Genomic DNA, 18,810 nt, shown 5'->3' with positions numbered 1-18,810 from the left:
AATTTAAATCTATCTTACGCATATCTAACCTTTATGTTAACAAACCAGCTAGTGTTTCATGAATTGGTATATTTAATAATTTAATTAAAATTAATTTAATCACTGACTCTCGTAATTTTACAGAAAAGTTATAAAATCTCGCCATTGAATTCTGCCAACATTTGCGTGTGTATACTGGTCTAATCAGAATATTATCAAATTATTTAAGGCATATAATAAAATAGTTTAGATACTAGACCAAAATTCATTAGATTTTTGATAATAGTTTGACACCAGAAAACATTCTATTCTGAATTCTTATTAGAAAAAGCATCGCAGACTAAGACTTCCTTTAGAAAAGATAATAAACAATAAACAGTGAGATAATTTTGTCTAGATTACAAAAGACAGACAGTGGTCGTATAATGTAACGCCTAATGAACATCTCGATACAATTAAATTGCAAAACAATTGAAAATTTAGAACAGATTTAAAATTAAAAGCATAGAAAAAAATTGAACGTCGCACGAAAAAAAAGAGGGCGCAATCATGCGGCAGGAGCGCCGCAGCGGGACACCGGCCACCGAATTAATCAACGACGAAAAGTAAGCAAAACTCAAGCCCAACAGAGAATTTAAAAATGTTCAGAGAGAAGAGACAGGGGAAGAGACAGGGGCGGAAGAGTGGGGAAAAATAAAACCACCGCCGCTGGCCGCCATTCTGTCGGTGACGGCGAGAGGAAGCGCCATTTTCTATTTTTTCCCTCTTTTTTTAACGTTGCCTTGTGCGGTCTGTTCCACATAGATACACTGTTTGCACGTGTTGTGTTGTGTCGTATTAGTTTGTTGATCGTTAAACTCCTACGATACTATCTGCGACACCTGATCGTACATATTTAGCAATGTGATAATTATATACATCTCTTTATGGATCAATAACAATATTATTTAATGGTCACAACAATTTACCAACGTCTTCAAACATCTGTTGCTCTTTAATCGCGAGAACTTGTTTATTCTATTTATACCTTACATTCTATGGTTGAAATTCCATAATTTAGCAGCTGAGACCATTCATAGTCGAGAAATACATCTCAAAAGCCTCGTATCAATATTGGTAAACATTAACATAAAAAAACAACTCAACTCAGTTACTTTTACGGTGCTACGCGCTACGGTGTAGGAGCCGCGAGAGGGGGGAAGGAGTTACTAAGTCAGTTTCTTTTTGCGAGCGCAGCACATTGTCCTCAACAAACAGCGTATCAATTATTCATACAATGATTACATACATCGAACGCTACTGTAAAGATCAACAAATCATTCAATTTTGGAATTTTTTAAACATTTTCACGACCTATTGAGTAATCCTATTGCTGATACAGTCACGGTGGACACTAATGGCGTTCCTAAGTGAAGATACTAAAGCTACATTAACTTTGTACAAATGTATTAATGGCTATGAAGGTTAAGAAGAATTAAATTCTTATTAGAATTATTATGTATCAATAAGTACTTATGTATTTAGTAGTTTGAATACACTTCCATAAATATAAATAAAAATAACCATACTATATATATAATATTGTAAATGTGAAGGTTGTATGGATGTTTGTTTGAAGGTATCTTCGAAACGGATCAATGGATCTTGATGAAATTTGACAGATGTAGAACATAGTCTGAAAAAACACATAGGCTACTTTTTACATTTTTTAAATTCCGCGCAGACAGAGCCGCGGACAACAGCTAGTATTAAAACAAAGTGAGAAAAACAATTGTTGTGAATACAAGTTGTTTTGTTGTCAAACGTCAGCATTTTGTTCTACAAATCAATAGAATAATCAATCAAAACAAACAAAAGATTGATATAATGGAATATCATTTGAAACCATTTAAAAATGGCTCGTGAATCGTGTACAGATGGCAGATTTGTGTAATACCTGTCGATAATAATAAACGGGGAGCATTTCGTTCGTTCCATTGTTTATAGGCATTAATAGATCTGTACACAAAACGTGTTTTGTTCGCGAACCAATCGCGACGTCGAACGCCCGACAAATGTCGATGCGCTCTACAAAGCTGTTCGCGTAATGTGCACTGTTCAATGTTCACTCCCTTCCTATCTTTTTACTATCGAAATATACAGACAGTAAAGCATACACACGAATTAAAATATTGAAAAAACTTTTTCTTATCCACTAATAAAATAAAGTTAAGTAAAAATCATTGACAAATTAAATAATTCAAACTTTCGTGAGACATTATCATTAACTAATATAAAAAACGGCTACAACACTCACGTACATTTGTCTGGTGTCGCTGACCAAACGTACGTAAGTGTTTAAACCGCTTTCTATATTAGTGAGTGACAAATTAATTTCAAATCAGAAAAATAAGTTACGATAACTTTTTAATGAGATGTAATTTTTTTTGTTAACCTATTAGAACACTATATTATAGTTAATATCTGACATCGCTCCATTTTGAAACTTATCAAGATCCAAATTGCGCATAAAATTATTGGTTAAGTTACGAAAGACATTTTCCTTGTAACTTTCCACAAAAAGACAAGTAGACAACTCTTATCCGCCGTGTGTCGCCGTGTTTGTTTACCTCGCTGTCCGATGCACCAGCCTTCCCTCAATAATTCCCTCCGCCAACTGTTAGGGGCGTCGCTCCGTAGTTAATATTAATTAAGGGTGGGGGTGGTTCATTGTACTTCATGTAATTGCTTTCCATTTATCGTCGAGGTGTCGTACAACCTTAGCAAGACACCTTTATCCTGTCATTTTTTTTTAATTTGTAAGAAATACTTACGACTTTTGTGGTACTAAATACTTAATTGTTTATGAGTTACAATGAAGTAACAAATACATAACTTTTGTAATTAAATTTAAATGTGCTATGGGTTATCTATTTTCAATATTTTTAATTTTATTTTTAAAATAGTAGAGAACTTGAATTCAAAAGTGTTTAATCTAAGCGTGCCATTTATTAAAAAATACGGACTACAGTTACGTTCTTGATTCACTTATACAATGAGGTTTCGTCTTATTTAATAGGTATACATTATATAACTATTTAATTTAACCCTTTTAATAATTATTGAGCTCTTTGTAACCTTTTCAAATTTAGTGAATAACACAAAAAATGGAAAGCATCCAAATGAAGTAGTACAAGTTTTTGTTAACCCAAACATAGCAACCCTATTAGCCCTCGATCACTCCCAAAGTCATTACCCCATCTAATCATCCACGCCCCACTGAAACTCGAATTACATAATACGAACATATGTCGCCGTTGGATTCCAATTTAGGTCGATTTTCCTCGCTCACTATATAGTCAACTTTTTAGCTTTTGAAATATTTTTTGTTTCAACCGCCTTATCCATTTTTTGTGGCTTAAAGTGTAATTAAAGCATAGCGCCAACAATATGAAACGCCATTGGCCGTAATCCAGCGAAGAGAAGCATCCAATAGCAGACACGTCTGTGATCTCACAGCGCGGTGATAGCTTCACAAAGGTGTTTTTCTATCGACGTCAAAGAAACACTGCACCGTCGGATCAAATAACTACGTATTGTACTGAAAGAAATCTATTAAGAGCAAACACGATGTGAACGCAATGGAATGACTGAGTGTTTTCCTCGCTTTAAACTGGAGCTGGTATGTTGGCAAATGCAACTGAATCAATGTGAATGCTGGAACAAATCTAAAGCTAGTTTGTGATGTAATTTACAAAGAGACATCTTAAAAAAATGGAGGCCTAATTTATGTCCTCTTTCCCTTCCCATCCTTTTCTTTATAGGAAAGGATGGGAAGGGGATGTGGATTTGGCGGAAGAGGGGACGCATAAGAAGGAGAAATATGGTCTTTCTGTGCGTCCCCTTCTCTGTTAATTAAAGGTAGGCATGGCATCTGCGTTTGCGGATGTCTATGGGCGACGGTCGTCTCGCTATTGCGGCGAATCCAGGTGGCCGTTTGCTCGTTTGCCACCTTATAATATAAAAAAAATGGTTATCTTTGCTGTATTTAATACAACATTTAGAACCATTTCAAGGCAATCATGTAAGAAATGTCAATATTTATTTTATTTTTTTTCTTTCCGTTAGTTTCAATATCATTGCCATTGTACGGAATCACAAACGTATGGCCAATTTAAACAAAATTCTCGATTATTTGATGTGCCAATAAGTTATGTTCTAAAAGCGCTCGCGCACACAACATCCAACTACTTAAGGAGTCACGGGCACGATCGACAAGAACCAGCTTATATCTGAGCAAACATTTGAAGTGCAGGCGCGCCGATATTGGCCAACGTTAAAGTAAAACCCAAATAATATCATAACACCGAAGCAAATAATAGAATGGAAACGATCAAAGTCTGAATGCAACTGTCAACTACAAAAAAAAAACTTTTTTTTTTTTTATAAGAGAAGGGGGCAAACGAGCAGCGAGAACACCAAGGTGTTCATCGACGACGACTTAAGATTTTTTTTTGGTTCGTAAACAAATTTGGCTGCTTAAGCTCATAATATTTTCAAAACACGAAAAGGTATTGAAGTTGCAGATGATAATTTAAAAATTTTGTGAATAGTTTTGATTGAAAATTTAATTTCGACGCTGTTAGAAATATGGCGCTTGAAATCTTTTTTCTTTTAGTGTACTGAAATGTGTGAAAAGGATATAATGATATTTTCTTTCATTATAAGTAGGTACGTGGATGTATTGTAGAGGTTATGATAACAGTGGTGTCGAGCGTGTGGTAGGCGGGTCGCGGGTCGCGGGTCGCAGTAGAGAGCGCTTATCGCGGCCCGCCACTCGGCAAGCCGGAGGCACGCGACAAAAATACTTTTGTTTCCCCCATTGTTGTTGTTGTCGGGGATGAGGGGGGGGCTTTTTGTCCCGTTGTTTAATTACCGCGTAGGTTTTTTCGCAATCGACGGCTCGCTCGGTGACCGTCTCTCGCTACAATGCAAAAAAAGTTGCGACCTGTTGTCTCTTTATATTTTTTATTCTGTTCAGCCGTTACTTTTTCAGTAGGCACGAGTGCGTAGTTCTATTTTCTATTATTTCGTTACGAATTGAAAGTCATTGTTAACGTTTGTTGTATTTTTTTTTCGTTGTGCTTTCGTTATATTATTTGTTACTCTTTCCAATGCTGATTATTTTTATCCTGTCACTTAAACATGAACAAAACTATTAGGTGCCATATTAAAACGATGTTTAACAATTTCCAAATGAACTTTACTTATTTACTTCCTGGTAAAGAATAAGATTATGTAAGAAATAGTCCAAAAATAATATACACGTTGAATCTTCTTGCAAAAGAAACGTAAGTGTGAGGTTCTTCTGTCTATAACCTTAGCAAAAACATGTTATCTTAGGTCTCGAGAAGACTAGTTTTGGCAACGCAATCTGACGGTTAGATTATTAATATAATTATCAGATACTAAATAAAAATCCACGGCGTTAAATTCCTCGTATTTCTATTTTCAAATAGTAAATATCTTGAAATATTTCAATTTATTTAACTTTTAAAATATGTAGGTATATTAAACTTGTAATCTATTTGAAAATGTTTCCTTATAAATTCAAAAATCATTGTAAAAATTGTTATCGTCACCACAGAAACACATTTATGTCAATTCACCGAAAACCGAAAAGAGAATCTATTAAGATTTAATAAAATCATGACCTAAATACCATTTCTTACCATTTCAATTTTCCGGACGAAAGGGTGGCGCGCCTTCACCGTGCCGTCTTTGTTGCTCCCCCCTCCCGAACCTTCCCCCCACCCCAGTGCCACCCCCGCCGGCCCATTGTCGCACGGCACACAAGCTTTCAAAGTAATGAAGAGCATTTTCGTCCGATTCTGAACACAATAGCCGTTTTAATACAACGCAGAGAGGAAACTCTTTGTCGTGTTGTGTATTGTGCCCAATGCGAGTGTGTTACATACGCCCCGTTGTTTTTTGTCTTGCTCTTTGTTTGTGCGATTGTCGCTGACAAAGATACGTAATGTAAAACATCTCTGTCGCGACATTACCGGCGGTATTCATGAGCGACTCGCGAACTACGAGCTACGAGCTGATTCGCATTTTCAATCTGCAATCGACTTCACTTAGGAAAATGACGTTTCTTCTGTTTGAAGTTGTTTACAATACATTATTATTATATCTTAGTTTTCTTTTGCTTATGCGTGATTTAATTTTATCGCTGTTTAGTAATAATCAAAGATTAAGTATTCAATTATTGTAAAATTTTAAAATAAGAAGCAACTCAATCAGGTGTCATGTTTAATATAATCATAAAATTTCCATTGTATTAAGTCGTTTGATACCTATTTACACGTCTGTGAGAGTCAATCGTTGCTCAGTGTTGCCGTTGCCGTTGTTTACCGAGAAGGCGGGCTGTAGGAAATAATTATTGTAGAGTGGCAACACTTTGCAGTGGCGGCACGTGTCCCCGGCGAGTTCGATTGGTAATTGTTAATTAAATTTGGAATAACGGACTATTCAGTACTTTAATAAAAAGTATTTGAGGACAAAATTTAGCTTGAAAGGGTGTCGTTATCGACTTCCCCTATGTAAGGCTTTTGTATTGTGCCTTACATAAGTTTTCATACTTGTAAGATTTTTTACTAAACTGAAGCACGTTTAGGTAAGATATTTATAAGTTTACCAACGATACGTCCAGTCAATTTTTAAACTAACGTACAAATAGATAAAACAAATGAATGACTTGACTTAATGTCCTATGTCCCCATAGTGTGGTAGAGGGCGTCCACAGTGCGCCGCCAACACGCTCTATTTTGGGCTCTGCGTTTGGTCTCGGGCCATATCAGCCCGATTGTCTTCATGTCGGCTGCCACTGAGCGCCGCCAAGTTTGTTTAGAACGATTGTTTAAAACAAATGAATGTATTGTACTAAAATCAATAATAACATAAATATTTACTTGATGAAATAATAGTGAAATTGTTCGTATTGTGAGACATGATACTCGTACAGAAACAGTCCATAACATTGAATACTTCACACCAAATGCTAAAACTATAATTTGCATTAAACAAACAAACAGAGACATTAACAATCGTTATATCAACGTTCAGTGCTGCATTAACATCACAATTACTCGACTCATTGTCGTCCGAAACAAAGGCGTAGGGAAAAATTCTTAGCAACATTTGTCCTCCTTAGGCTGGCTACAGTGTCGACATTATGCGACACAATGCGCACAAAACCTGCGAGTTGGAGCGACAGCCGTGCACCGTGTGCCATTGTTGGAAAACGGGAAATCGCGAAGCTTCAAGACACATTATTGTCGTTGCTGTAAAGCCCCGCGTATGTTTTAGCCGGCGCGGTATTGTGCAATGCAAATGTCTCCGTTGTCATACGAGATGATGTGTAATTAGTTTGCTTTATTGATAGCTGAATAGTTCGTTTACATGCAAATTTAGTTCGGCCGACGTGGAGCGTGTTTCCATTGCGTTTGAGCGTTGTTTGAAAATGTTGATTAGTGGCTTGTTCGCTCTAATTTGTGCGTATTTATCAACGTATGCAAATTGAATTTAGTTAACAAAATTTAGTTTAGACATAATTTTTACCTTGAATGCTTTAGAGAGTTTCCCGGTTTGATTATAACTTAAAATAATAAATATACAGTATCAGATGAGAGTATCAGCATAACTAACGATTGTGCCGCACTGGCCATTACACAGACCGACAAAAGGTAGCCTCCCCAAAGTATCGACAGAATAATGAGGATCCGGGAAAAACTTGTGTAGCGGAATGAAAAGCGCAAATTCGTCATTAGGAGGCGCTTTCCGCCATTGTTGTATGCGTCCCTTTTCCATAACAGAAACTCCGCGGGGGTGGGAGCGAGAGGACAGTACTGTCGGATTGTTCCTTTCAATGTTGGTGACATTGTTTTCGCTTTTGTGCTCGCCTGAATCAGGATTGTCTTGTCTGTTTCAATGGACGTTGGCGCCCCTCCACGGTATCGATGGGATGAATAAAGCCTTCCCATAAATGGGGGGAGACAAAGGGTTGGTCTCTTGAATCGAGCTCGGCTGGTCGCCGTGCTTTCGATTATATTGTATCGATTGAAAGGCTTTGTGTCTACAATGAGGGATGGTTTAAGCAAATTACTTTACTCTTTTTATCTCAATGGTACAATAGTTTGAAACTTAATGATTTCATTTCAATGATCAATCTCGTGTTCATTAATTCTACGTTAATACTTCATGATTTTACTTTTGCTTTACGAATATTTAACTCTTAAGTGATAAATTAAAATTCATCTATAATATTAGGTATCACGTTTCAAAGAACACTTATTCGATTCCAAATTACAGAAATTGGTATTTATAGAAATGTGTCCTTTGCACAAATAATGCTTAATGCTTTTTTTCTTTTAAATTTTTCCTTTTTAAAGCAAAAGGCAACTTGAATTAGTGAGGCGTCTGTTGCCCATAGACATCCGCACATGCAGATGCGCTGCCTACAGAAGGGAAGAGAAGGGACGCACAGAAGGAGGGCATTTCCCTATCCTATGCGTCCCCTCTTCTGCCATATCAATTTCCCCTTCTTATCTTTTCCTAATAGGAAAAGTGTGGAAAGGGGAAGAGGACTAAAATTAGGCCTCCGGCACCACACTAATCAGACGAAACGCGGAATTGCTTCCACTTCACGCCTGTGTTCTGTGCGGTCGTGGTATTTCACCGGTCGATCCGGCCCATTCGTGCACCCAACAAATACTGTTGTTGCGGGATTTACCACTATCAAAATCACTACAAAATACAATTAATAGATTAAATTGTACAAGAGACTATAAAACATTTATTTAAAAAAGTAGTCAATGATTCTATTGATTAAAGCTACTCTACTTTTCATAGGTGCAGAATGGAAGCTTCTATCAGAAGATGAGAAGCGGCCCTTCATAGACGAGGCAAAGCGGCTGCGGGCTATGCACATGAAGGAGCACCCCGACTACAAGTACAGACCGCGGCGGAAGCCCAAGACCCTCAGGAAGGAGGGATACCCCTACTCCATACCCTACCCCAGCGTGCCCATGGACGCGCTCAGAGCTGGTAAGTGCAATACACCTTACTTGCTTCTAAAGGTGCGATTTCGAGAGACACGTCAGACAGCTAAAAGCAGCAGCTGCACTATAGTACCGTATCAGTCATATATCGGACTCGGTAACATACAAATTAATATTGAAAAATAATGCTGTTTGCCGTTGCGGCACATGCCGTCACCGACGCCTGCTGCCGTTTGCCGTCTGCGTGTCTCGAGAAATCTCAATTTTGAGTACAGAAAAACACAGTGTTGTTATAATCCTTACTAATATTATAAATGCGAAAGTAACTCTGTCTGTCTGTCTGTCTGTCTGTCTGTCTCGCTTTCACGCAAAAACTACTGAACCGATTTAAATGAAATTTTGTACACAGATAGTCTAGAGCCTGAGGATGGACATAGGCTACATTTTAACGCGAAAAAGGGGTTGTAAGGGGTTGTAAGTGGGGGTGAAAGTTTGTATGGAATTATCGTCATTTTTACAGGTAGAAGGTTGAAACTTATTTTCAAGGCTGCTAATTTGATAAAGATAAATATGAAATTAAATTTTTGTAAAATTTTACCCCCAAGGGTGCTAAATAACAATAGGGGATGAAATTTTGTTTGGCAATATGTGAGGTTTTGTTGAATGTTTTCTTTAATATGTTTTGCTATTACCCTTACCAATATTTAGTCTAGAGCCTGAGGAAGGACATAGGGCACATTTTTAACGCGAAAAAGGGTTTGCAAGGGGTTGAACGTGGGGGTGTAAGTTTGTATGGAATTATCGTCATTTTTACAGTTGGAAGCTTGAAACTTATTTTTGAGGTTGCTAATTCTATATAAATAAATATAAAATTCAATTTTTGTAAAAAATTTACGCCCAAGGGTGCTAAATAACAATAGGGGATGAAAATTTGTTAGGAAATATGTAAGGTTTTGGTGAATGTTTTGTTTAATATGTTTTGATGTTACCCTTACCAATATTTAGTCTAGAGCCTGAGGAAGGACAAAGCCTACTTTTTAACGCGAAAAAAGGGTTATAAGAGGCTGAAAGTGAGGGTGGAAATTTGTATGGAAGTATCGTCATTTTTACAGTTAGAAGCTTTAAACTTATTTTTTAGGCTGCTGATTTGATATAAATAAATATGACATTTTAAATTAGTAAAACTTTTACCCTCAAGGTTGCAATGTAACAAAATGGAATAGGGGATGAATGTTTGTATGAGAAGATGTTTATGTGAATATTTTGTAAGTTTCATATTTTTTGGCATTTTTTATAAGTTTAAGTAAAACCACAACAACAACATAATTCACGACCCGTAACCCAGAGGGGTAGGCAGAGACCCAGGACCTACATTTGGCGCGGTCCGGGCACACCTCTTTCTATGTTCTTCTACATACATCAAAGCATAGCACGTTGGTTAAATAAAATAATTAGCCCAAAAAAAATGCTACCCAAAATAGTATTTCACGCGGACGAAGTCGCGGGCACAGCTAGTTGTTATTTATATATCTATGAATTCTTATATCTTGTTAAACTTGTCACAGTATAGCATAATACAGAAGTCCAATATAAGAATAAGAAATAAAAACATAACTAACGTCAGTTACACATAGGGGTAGGTAGAGATTACAAATATCTATTTAATTCTGCCACATTCATATAATATTATGTCCCATATCTATATGTTTTAATACCTTATTCTTATAATCATGCACGATGTTAGTTTCCGTGCTTAGAATCTAAGTTCCTTTGTATAGTGGAACTTACATAAGCGAGAGTCCAAGGGACCACGATATTTTTCTTACTTATGAAGGTAATTCGGTGCCGGACAATGACTCGCATATAGAGGTTTCTCGCTAAATAAGTTTGGACTGTAATTATTTAATATACATCAATATATAAATTGAAACTTCCCAATTCACTATTGATATTAATCAATAATGAATTTAAATTAGCTAACAAATTAAATATTATTTTGAAATAGAATGGCTTAGCATTAAAACACTTGCTCAAACATTTGTTCAATTGTTTGAAAACATTGACAAACTATACTAAACTTTAAAAAGTGAATAAAATGCACTTATTAATGAAAATAGGTCGATTAGGTCAATTGAAAATTCTTACATTAAATCTTTAAAACTATTAAAAATTTAATAGTAGGTACATATTTTTAAACATTTATTCGTAATAATCAAAACTCAAAAATTATACAATTAAAATTAAAAATTAAAATATTTCCGAATGTATAATACAGAAATAAAAATCAGGGAGAGTGAAGAGAAGCACTATACTACATATATCACAAAGTTTACAGCTTTGTAATACACTTTACTAACAAACTCTTTCGTTGGCACAGTAAATATAATGAATTCCAAGATGTTTTAAAACCTTGAATGTATTTCTGAAACCATATGTTAATAATTATAAAACCAACAATGTATGTATTTCTCATATTATTCCATCTATCTATACATTAAAAAATATATTTTTTTTTATTATTTTTACAAATTCTGTCAATACAAAAATCTTCGTGAGGCGTTCCAAAAGCACCTCTTTTGTTAGTAATAATCAAAATAAAATTGCCAATATCTCATTATCTTTCAAATTTCTACGCACGAGTCTTACCGTGGGATTCCGAGGCCAACATATCTGTATAAAACATATCGTCATCCCTGTCATTATCATTAACAAAATGAGATAACAATATGTTTTTAAACATAGATTTCGGTCTCAGAAACCCACGATTAGTTGTCACTGTAACGTTACAATAGCCGCGTTACACTGTCTTTTATTTTTTTTTACGTCAAATAGTAATTAAACTTTACTTGACGCGAACTGTCAGACTTGTTTGTTTTTAGTTGGAACGGCGGCTCACCTCAACCTGCTATTATACGCTATAAAACAATTTTGGCTGTATAACATTTTTTTTTAACAAATTATCTACGAAATAATCGCTACTATGTTACAAATGAGCTTTAATGAAGACAATTTTAAATTAACCTCAACATTTTTTTTTTGTAATTTGTATTAGCCTTTGTTCGTGGTAAAACGTTTTTTCTTATCGTTTCTAGCGATGTGCTCGACGAATACATAATTATTTAAAGCTCAGTAATTAAAGCCGGCAAACACTTAACGTGTTCTCATATCACAGTATTATTTTGAAATAAGATGAAAAGCTGCTCGGATACTTTATAATTGTTTTTATTACTGTTATACCAATTTTCTTTGTCAGTTAGAGACACTGTTACATAAAGACAGAAGTAATAATTCTTTCTTGTGATTAAAACTTAGCACATCATTTATATCATCAAATAGTTGATCAAAATAGATCAACAACAATCATATGGTGATGGGAAGTACTGATGTTTTCAATATTTCATTTAAATCGTTGATTTCTTTGTTTCCTCTACAGTATCTTGTATTTTATAGATCTCATCTTGATATCAGAATTTACAAGTTTACTGTCACCTCACTTGACCCAGTGCATTTGAAAACTAAACGCGGCACAGTACCGCAGCGCCGTGCCGCCGCGTCGCCTGGCGCGATAAAAACCACGCACTCAGTCACGATTTTCACTCGTGACTCCCAAACTAAGGCGCAATAAAAGACAACTTGTTCTTTTATAAATACAATCTTTTGTTATAAAACGTATCCATTATTGCACTAACGGGATTACCGCGACTAATAACAGCAGCAATAATAAAAAATACTTGCTCAGTCATTGTCGCAAGCACGCACTAAACAGTACGTTTGATAATCGATTTTTAACAAGTACCTGCATATTCTAAAATATTTAATTCGTTTATTGGTGAAGCAAAAAGTCTCGCATGAATCCTACTCGTAAACATTATCATACGATATGAGTTAATTTTTTTTGGAACGAAGTTCCTTATCACGCGTTGTGAAAGGGGGCTAGACGGAAAAAATTCTTACGAAAAGTCGTCATGACACTTTTTGCTATAGTAAGTATGTTAACGACGAATGAGTGCTACTTCACCATGGCAACGACGTGACAATATATAACGAAAATTCATAGAAATAAAATGTACTTCTTGTGAAGACTTAAGTTTTTTATTCATAGAATAAACATTGGTTCCTTCACTAATTAATCGAAAGGAACTTCGTTCCCTCCGGGTGTCCCTTGACACCTCTCAAGTTTTTTTTATTATGTGCCATTGTTGTTGATATACTACAAGTGCAACTAAAAAAAACCTTACAGTAAACTCCTTTGATAGATCCTATATGATTGATGTTTTCCATAAGATTAAACAGTGAATCAAACAAGTGCCAACATGACCCTAAACAAAACTATTTCTCTCTGATATTGAACCGCAGTAACAGCATTACATTTACCCCCATTGTAACGACGGCGCGATAATACGCGAGTCCGCAAAACATCCCTTTCAACGTCCAACGCGACCCCAAACTGGCCTTTAAAAAGCGAAAATTTTCAATAAGTTTAATCGCGTGTCAACCGGGGAACTTTGACGTACCCCCGCAACTAAGCCCATTGTCCCCCTCTCCCCCGCCCCCGGGCTTTGACAGCGAAAACTGTCAACTGTCAAAAGCAGTCAAGGAGGTTTAAACTATGCAGTAGTGAACGGTTCTGCGTATTTGGTTCTCTATTGTTGGATAAAAGGGAATTGAACGGTGGACCTACACAGCATTGTATAAGGTACTGCTAGGGAGTCTTCATTTTTACACGGGAATAATCCCTGATTTATGTGTAGTAAGTAAGTGTTATTAGATTTACGGACTAGATCTAGACCAAAAGAAAAAAAAGTTGAGAGGTGTCAAGGGACACCCGGATGGAACGAAGTTCCTTTCGATTAATTAGTGAAGGAAACAATGTTTATTCTATCAATAAAAAACTTAAGTCTTCACAAGAAGTACATTTTATTTCTATGAATTTTCATTATATATTGTCACGTCGTTGCCATGGTGAAGTAGCGCTCATTCGTCGTTAACATACTTACTATAGCAAAAAGTGTCGTGACAACTTTTCGTAAGAATTTTTTCCATCTAGCCCCCCTTTCACAACGCGCGATAAGGAACTTCGTTCCAATAGGCCAGACAGAAACAAAAAAAAATTGTTTTAGACACGCCAATTTTGTTAATATGTATAGATTCTAATCGTTCGTCTATCTCTCATTTGCTTCATCGGTTAGAAGGTTTAGCAAAGTAAAGAACAGATGGAACCTCGTACTTAACATTTTTTTTATTAGCATTATTTCTTTTTGATCTAGTAACACTGCAGTTAGACTCGATATGACTTGGTTTCCAAAAATAATTCTGAAAGGCATCTCGGTAACAGTTGTTACGTTACAGTAGATAATAAAATTTTAATTGTAACAAACAATTGTTCCTCGTAACATCGTACCTGTCACGATCGTACCCTAATCAGTCCGTAACGTTAACCATTGTAGTGTAACCTTGACTTTAGTTTAACTTAGAGGTCTGTGCGCTCGTGAGATTTTACTTTTTTAACATCCCAAGGCTTAATAATAAATTTAATATTTAATTGATTACTTAATTTTTATCATCAGCTCACTATACGTCCCCACTGAGGGGCTTGGAGCCTACCCCAAGTTAGGGGTGACTAGGCCATAGTCAACCACGCTGGCCCAGTGCGGGTTGGTTGACTTCACATATATCATTGAATTCTTTCTCAGATATGTGCAGGTTGTTTTCCTTCACCGTAAGAACGTCGAATAATAATTTTGAGATTACAAAATATAAAATATGGCAATCGTTAGCAGGAGATTATAAAAGAGGACACGATAATAACGGACGTGCTTTTGATTCTAACGTCTTTTGTTCAATAGTTGCTTCATTATTGTAGTGATAAGAAACGAAGTAACAGAAAATAAGAAACAAATTATCGATGAAATTGTCTCCATTGGCAAGGTCATTGAACTCGCATCATGACCGCGCGGTCAGCCGAGCGGAACAAGCGAAAGCCTTCCGAGAACCAGACGAAGACAAATCAATTGTAGTGGTACTTCAAGAGTAATGTGCACGATCATATTTTTTCACTTCCTATTAAAATCTCAGCTGATTTAGCAGCAGACCTGTTCAACAGTGACAGCCAGTTTTGTAGTTCCAAGTTTTGTAGACTTCGGGATGCATATTTACTTGCAATTCCAAACTTTAATAAAGATTCTTACTCAGTTATTTCTATGTTGAATAGTTGGTTAACTACAATATGCTTGTAGAGTATTGATATTTTAGGCTATTTTTTTTTATTTTATTTAGTTGTTATTATGTTGGAATATAAAGCTGTATATTTATTAATATAACACACTTTTGTCAAAGGAAAAACGAGTAAATAAATACATATAAGGTTCAGTCATCGATCTAGCTAGCAGTAACTCATTTGTACAAACTGCGGTATAAAGTAGGCGTGGCCGACACGTGTGTTACGACCCTTATTTAAGGGTCAGGACGCACTGAACTCTGGAATAGCTATTAAGTTAATTGCAGACGCGAATTTATGTCGGATGTTAAAGTGGGGTGAATTTTAAGCATCGCGCTTGCTTGTTCAATTAGTTTAAAAGATTTGGCGACGAACCGTTGGAGCGTGCTTTGCTTTTTATTAGTTGTTTGCGAAAAAAATATTTTTATTATTATATCGGAACATAATATAAACTTAATTAGTATGAAATATTTTAAAGAAGAAGATTTGTTTCTAACTCCATTCGGTTATCCGCATCATGAATTGATTTTGCGACTTGTAGGTTTTTAATTAAGTTCTGATAAAAGAATGATCGTTTTGTTTTTTCAATCACGACCAATTATAACGATGAAGATTAATATTTATAATTATAAATCACTAATTAACTTATTCATCCTCCTTGCAGATGAGCTTTTAATCGTCAACTGGGATTAACATTGGAATTTTAAATCTATTAATTGCAAAGGCATTTGTCCAAATTACGTCATTAGTTATATAAGTATGAGCAGTAATTTTGGTCAGATTGCCCTTCACAGTGGTCGGTGGGCGGCGCAACGCTGAGTGTGTCACGACCCTAATGTTTGCAGTAACGCCGCTATGGCACGCGCCTGCCGCGTGTGTCGCCACCCTTATGCACTGCTTTTTTGTCAATAACTTCCGATATTCTTATAAATATAAAAACTATAAATATTACTACAAATAGATAATTTGCGGTTTAAGTTTGAGCTTTAAGTTTCCAGTGCAAAAGAAACTAACAAAAACATTGTTATCCTTGTCAATCTATTTGAAAATAACTGAAACAACAATATGCTTTTGTACAGTTCGGTAGAGATGGCCTACGGTAACATTACACATCCCCAACTTCTGTTCACTTGTTTGCTAGACAAATTTTACTAACGTATGCCCAAACAGGAGCACATGTTAGTTTTTAATAGATCCCATTGTGTGAGTGTATCGAGCAAACATTGTGATGACTTACAAACTAACTCTTTGTTTGACTTTAATTGGTACTGTTAGTACAATCGTGCACAAAAGTTTTTGGTAACAAAAATTCAATTCAAAAAGACAATATATGCGTATTGATTTTTCTTGAATTTTGATTCCATATTGTTTATGTCATAAAGCTTCTAAGTATTCAAAAACATTTAAATTCATATTAAACTTATGTTAAAAGATATGTTTCTTAAATAATAAAGACAACAAAAAACGTTTGAATAAAATTGTCAATCAATATTTTTGTACTTGAGTGTACGCGTCTCATAGCTAGGACAAATTGACACAGGTGCGATTGTGTATTGTGCAATGCGTACTTGTATTTCTTTAACACAAATCTTAAAATATGTACCTATATTTCAAAGGATCGTACGTGCGCATGTTCTTGATTTCATTTTCCCTAGTCATCACAATCGTGTGCAATAAATTAAAAAAAAAACATTCACTACCATACAAAATTTTTACGAACAAATGTCCATAACACTGGACAGACCAGATCATTACTTAATAACAATTTTATTTTAACCAAACGAATTTAGAGACAAAAGTAATTTAAATTAAACACAGTGACCAAAAAATTATTGTAACTTTATTTAGAGCCAGCGTTTGCCCGCGACTTCGGCGGGGTTAAAGAAAAATGCCTTTGTTACCGTGGGTTTCTGACGCCAATATCACTGTAAAAAAACTGTCATCCCTGTCATCTTTAACAAAACAGAGATGATACGTTTTAAAGGTAGATTTCAGTCTCAAAAACCCACATTTAGTGATAATGTAGCTTCCTAATATCAAAAGAATTTTCGAAATCAGTTCAGTAAATAATGAGTTTTTTCGTTCCACGCAAAAATACAAACCTTTCCTCTTAGTAACATTGTTAGTATTATTTGTATGGATAATTTTTTTGTTGTTGTAATAATAGTAAATAATATTTTGTTAAGTGCTTCATCTTGCCGATGTCTATCATAAAATTACATTACATTACTTTCTTTTTTAATTAATTATGTGCATAATATTACATTGTTTTTAAATGTAAACACCACAAGGATAATTACGTACATTGGTACGTAATTATCCTTGTCCAACATAATTCACATAATTTATTTTTTATTACTTATATAAATTATTTAACAAAGCTAATTGATGCCAACTCTTGCTATTGCTTTGTTACATTTCTTTGTTTCTTTTGTTTTATTCAATATGTGTTGAGTTGTTTGTCTATACTCCATACAATGATTCACAACGTTGGATTTATGTTTGTATGAGAACATAAATTAGAATAAAATTAAAAGAGTTTGTATTCGTATTGAATCTCTGTATATGTACTGTAGATTATCATGAAATATTATGGCGTAAACATCGTATGAAACTAGTGTGAAATAATTAACACATCGTAAAAGGTATATTTGAATTTCAACGTTAGCTTCTACCATTTTAAGATAGAGAATACGACAAAAGTTCTATTTTGAACATGTTTAAAACATCACAAAAGTTCTAGGGTACAGTAAAGTTAATGTAAGTCATTCCGTGTCATCTAAAGAACGGCTAGAATTAAAAAAAAATCGATTTATATCCCAAGAACGCCAACATTTCCGCTTAAAATAGTTTCATTAATAACTCCATACCGTAACCGAGATTTATCAAAATATTTTACGAAAAAAAAAGTCATTCGTATAAACAGCCAAACGGTACAATAGCACAGCGGATATATCCCATAATTGCCCCGAAAAGAAAATTTATTCGCCAAACAAAAACTCCCTCAGCTTAGTTACAGCCATAATCCAATAAATCGCTGCATCACGATTAGCATATTATGCCAGCAGTTTGTTACTAAACGGAAGTGACCAATCGCGTGCGCCGCCGGAAGTACCTCCCCCACCGCCCGGACTCTTCCGGTCACGTGACGTCATCTACATGACAGACGCTACGGGGACGCCGAACAGCACAGACGTATATAATGTGTGTTGTCCATAGATAGACAATTACTTGCATTTTATTACGAAAATACTTCATATGAAAATTTAAATAAAAAAATGTTTAACCAATTAAGTTTAAGCAATACAAATATAAAAGCTCGTTTTATGTCCTGAACTTATTGCAAACTATTCTAATGTTACAAAACAAATAATTATAATAATAATTGCATATTTTTTTGTTTGTTCTAGGATTTGCTAACCATTTCTAATAGGTTTAATTTATTTTAAAATGAAAACAACAATAATTAAAGATAAATAATTTACCAAATAGATAACGATGTTACATTTCAAGTGAAGCGATATCCGAAACTCGTCGGTCAACACAACGCGCCATGATTTGCAATACTGCTGC

The 18,810-nt window shown here is 35.2% G+C and overlaps 1 protein-coding gene across 1 annotated transcript in view; it reads left to right on the top strand.

Annotated features, from left to right (window-relative positions):
- Positions 1 to 18,810, top strand: part of LOC106719237 (transcription factor Sox-21) — a 40,335-nt gene that overhangs the window by 11,302 nt on the left and 10,223 nt on the right. Inside the window, exon 3 of the mRNA XM_014513522.2 lies at positions 8,872 to 9,066. Coding sequence (XP_014369008.2) covers positions 8,872 to 9,066 — 195 coding nt within the window. The remainder of the gene's footprint in view (positions 1 to 8,871; positions 9,067 to 18,810) is intronic.

This window comes from Papilio machaon, chromosome 1 (genome assembly GCF_912999745.1).
Source record: "Papilio machaon chromosome 1, ilPapMach1.1, whole genome shotgun sequence".
NCBI classification, from domain to species: domain Eukaryota; kingdom Metazoa; phylum Arthropoda; class Insecta; order Lepidoptera; family Papilionidae; genus Papilio; species Papilio machaon.
The sequence above is the reverse complement of the archived record's forward strand: the minus strand, read 5'-3'. Positions and strand labels throughout refer to the sequence as shown.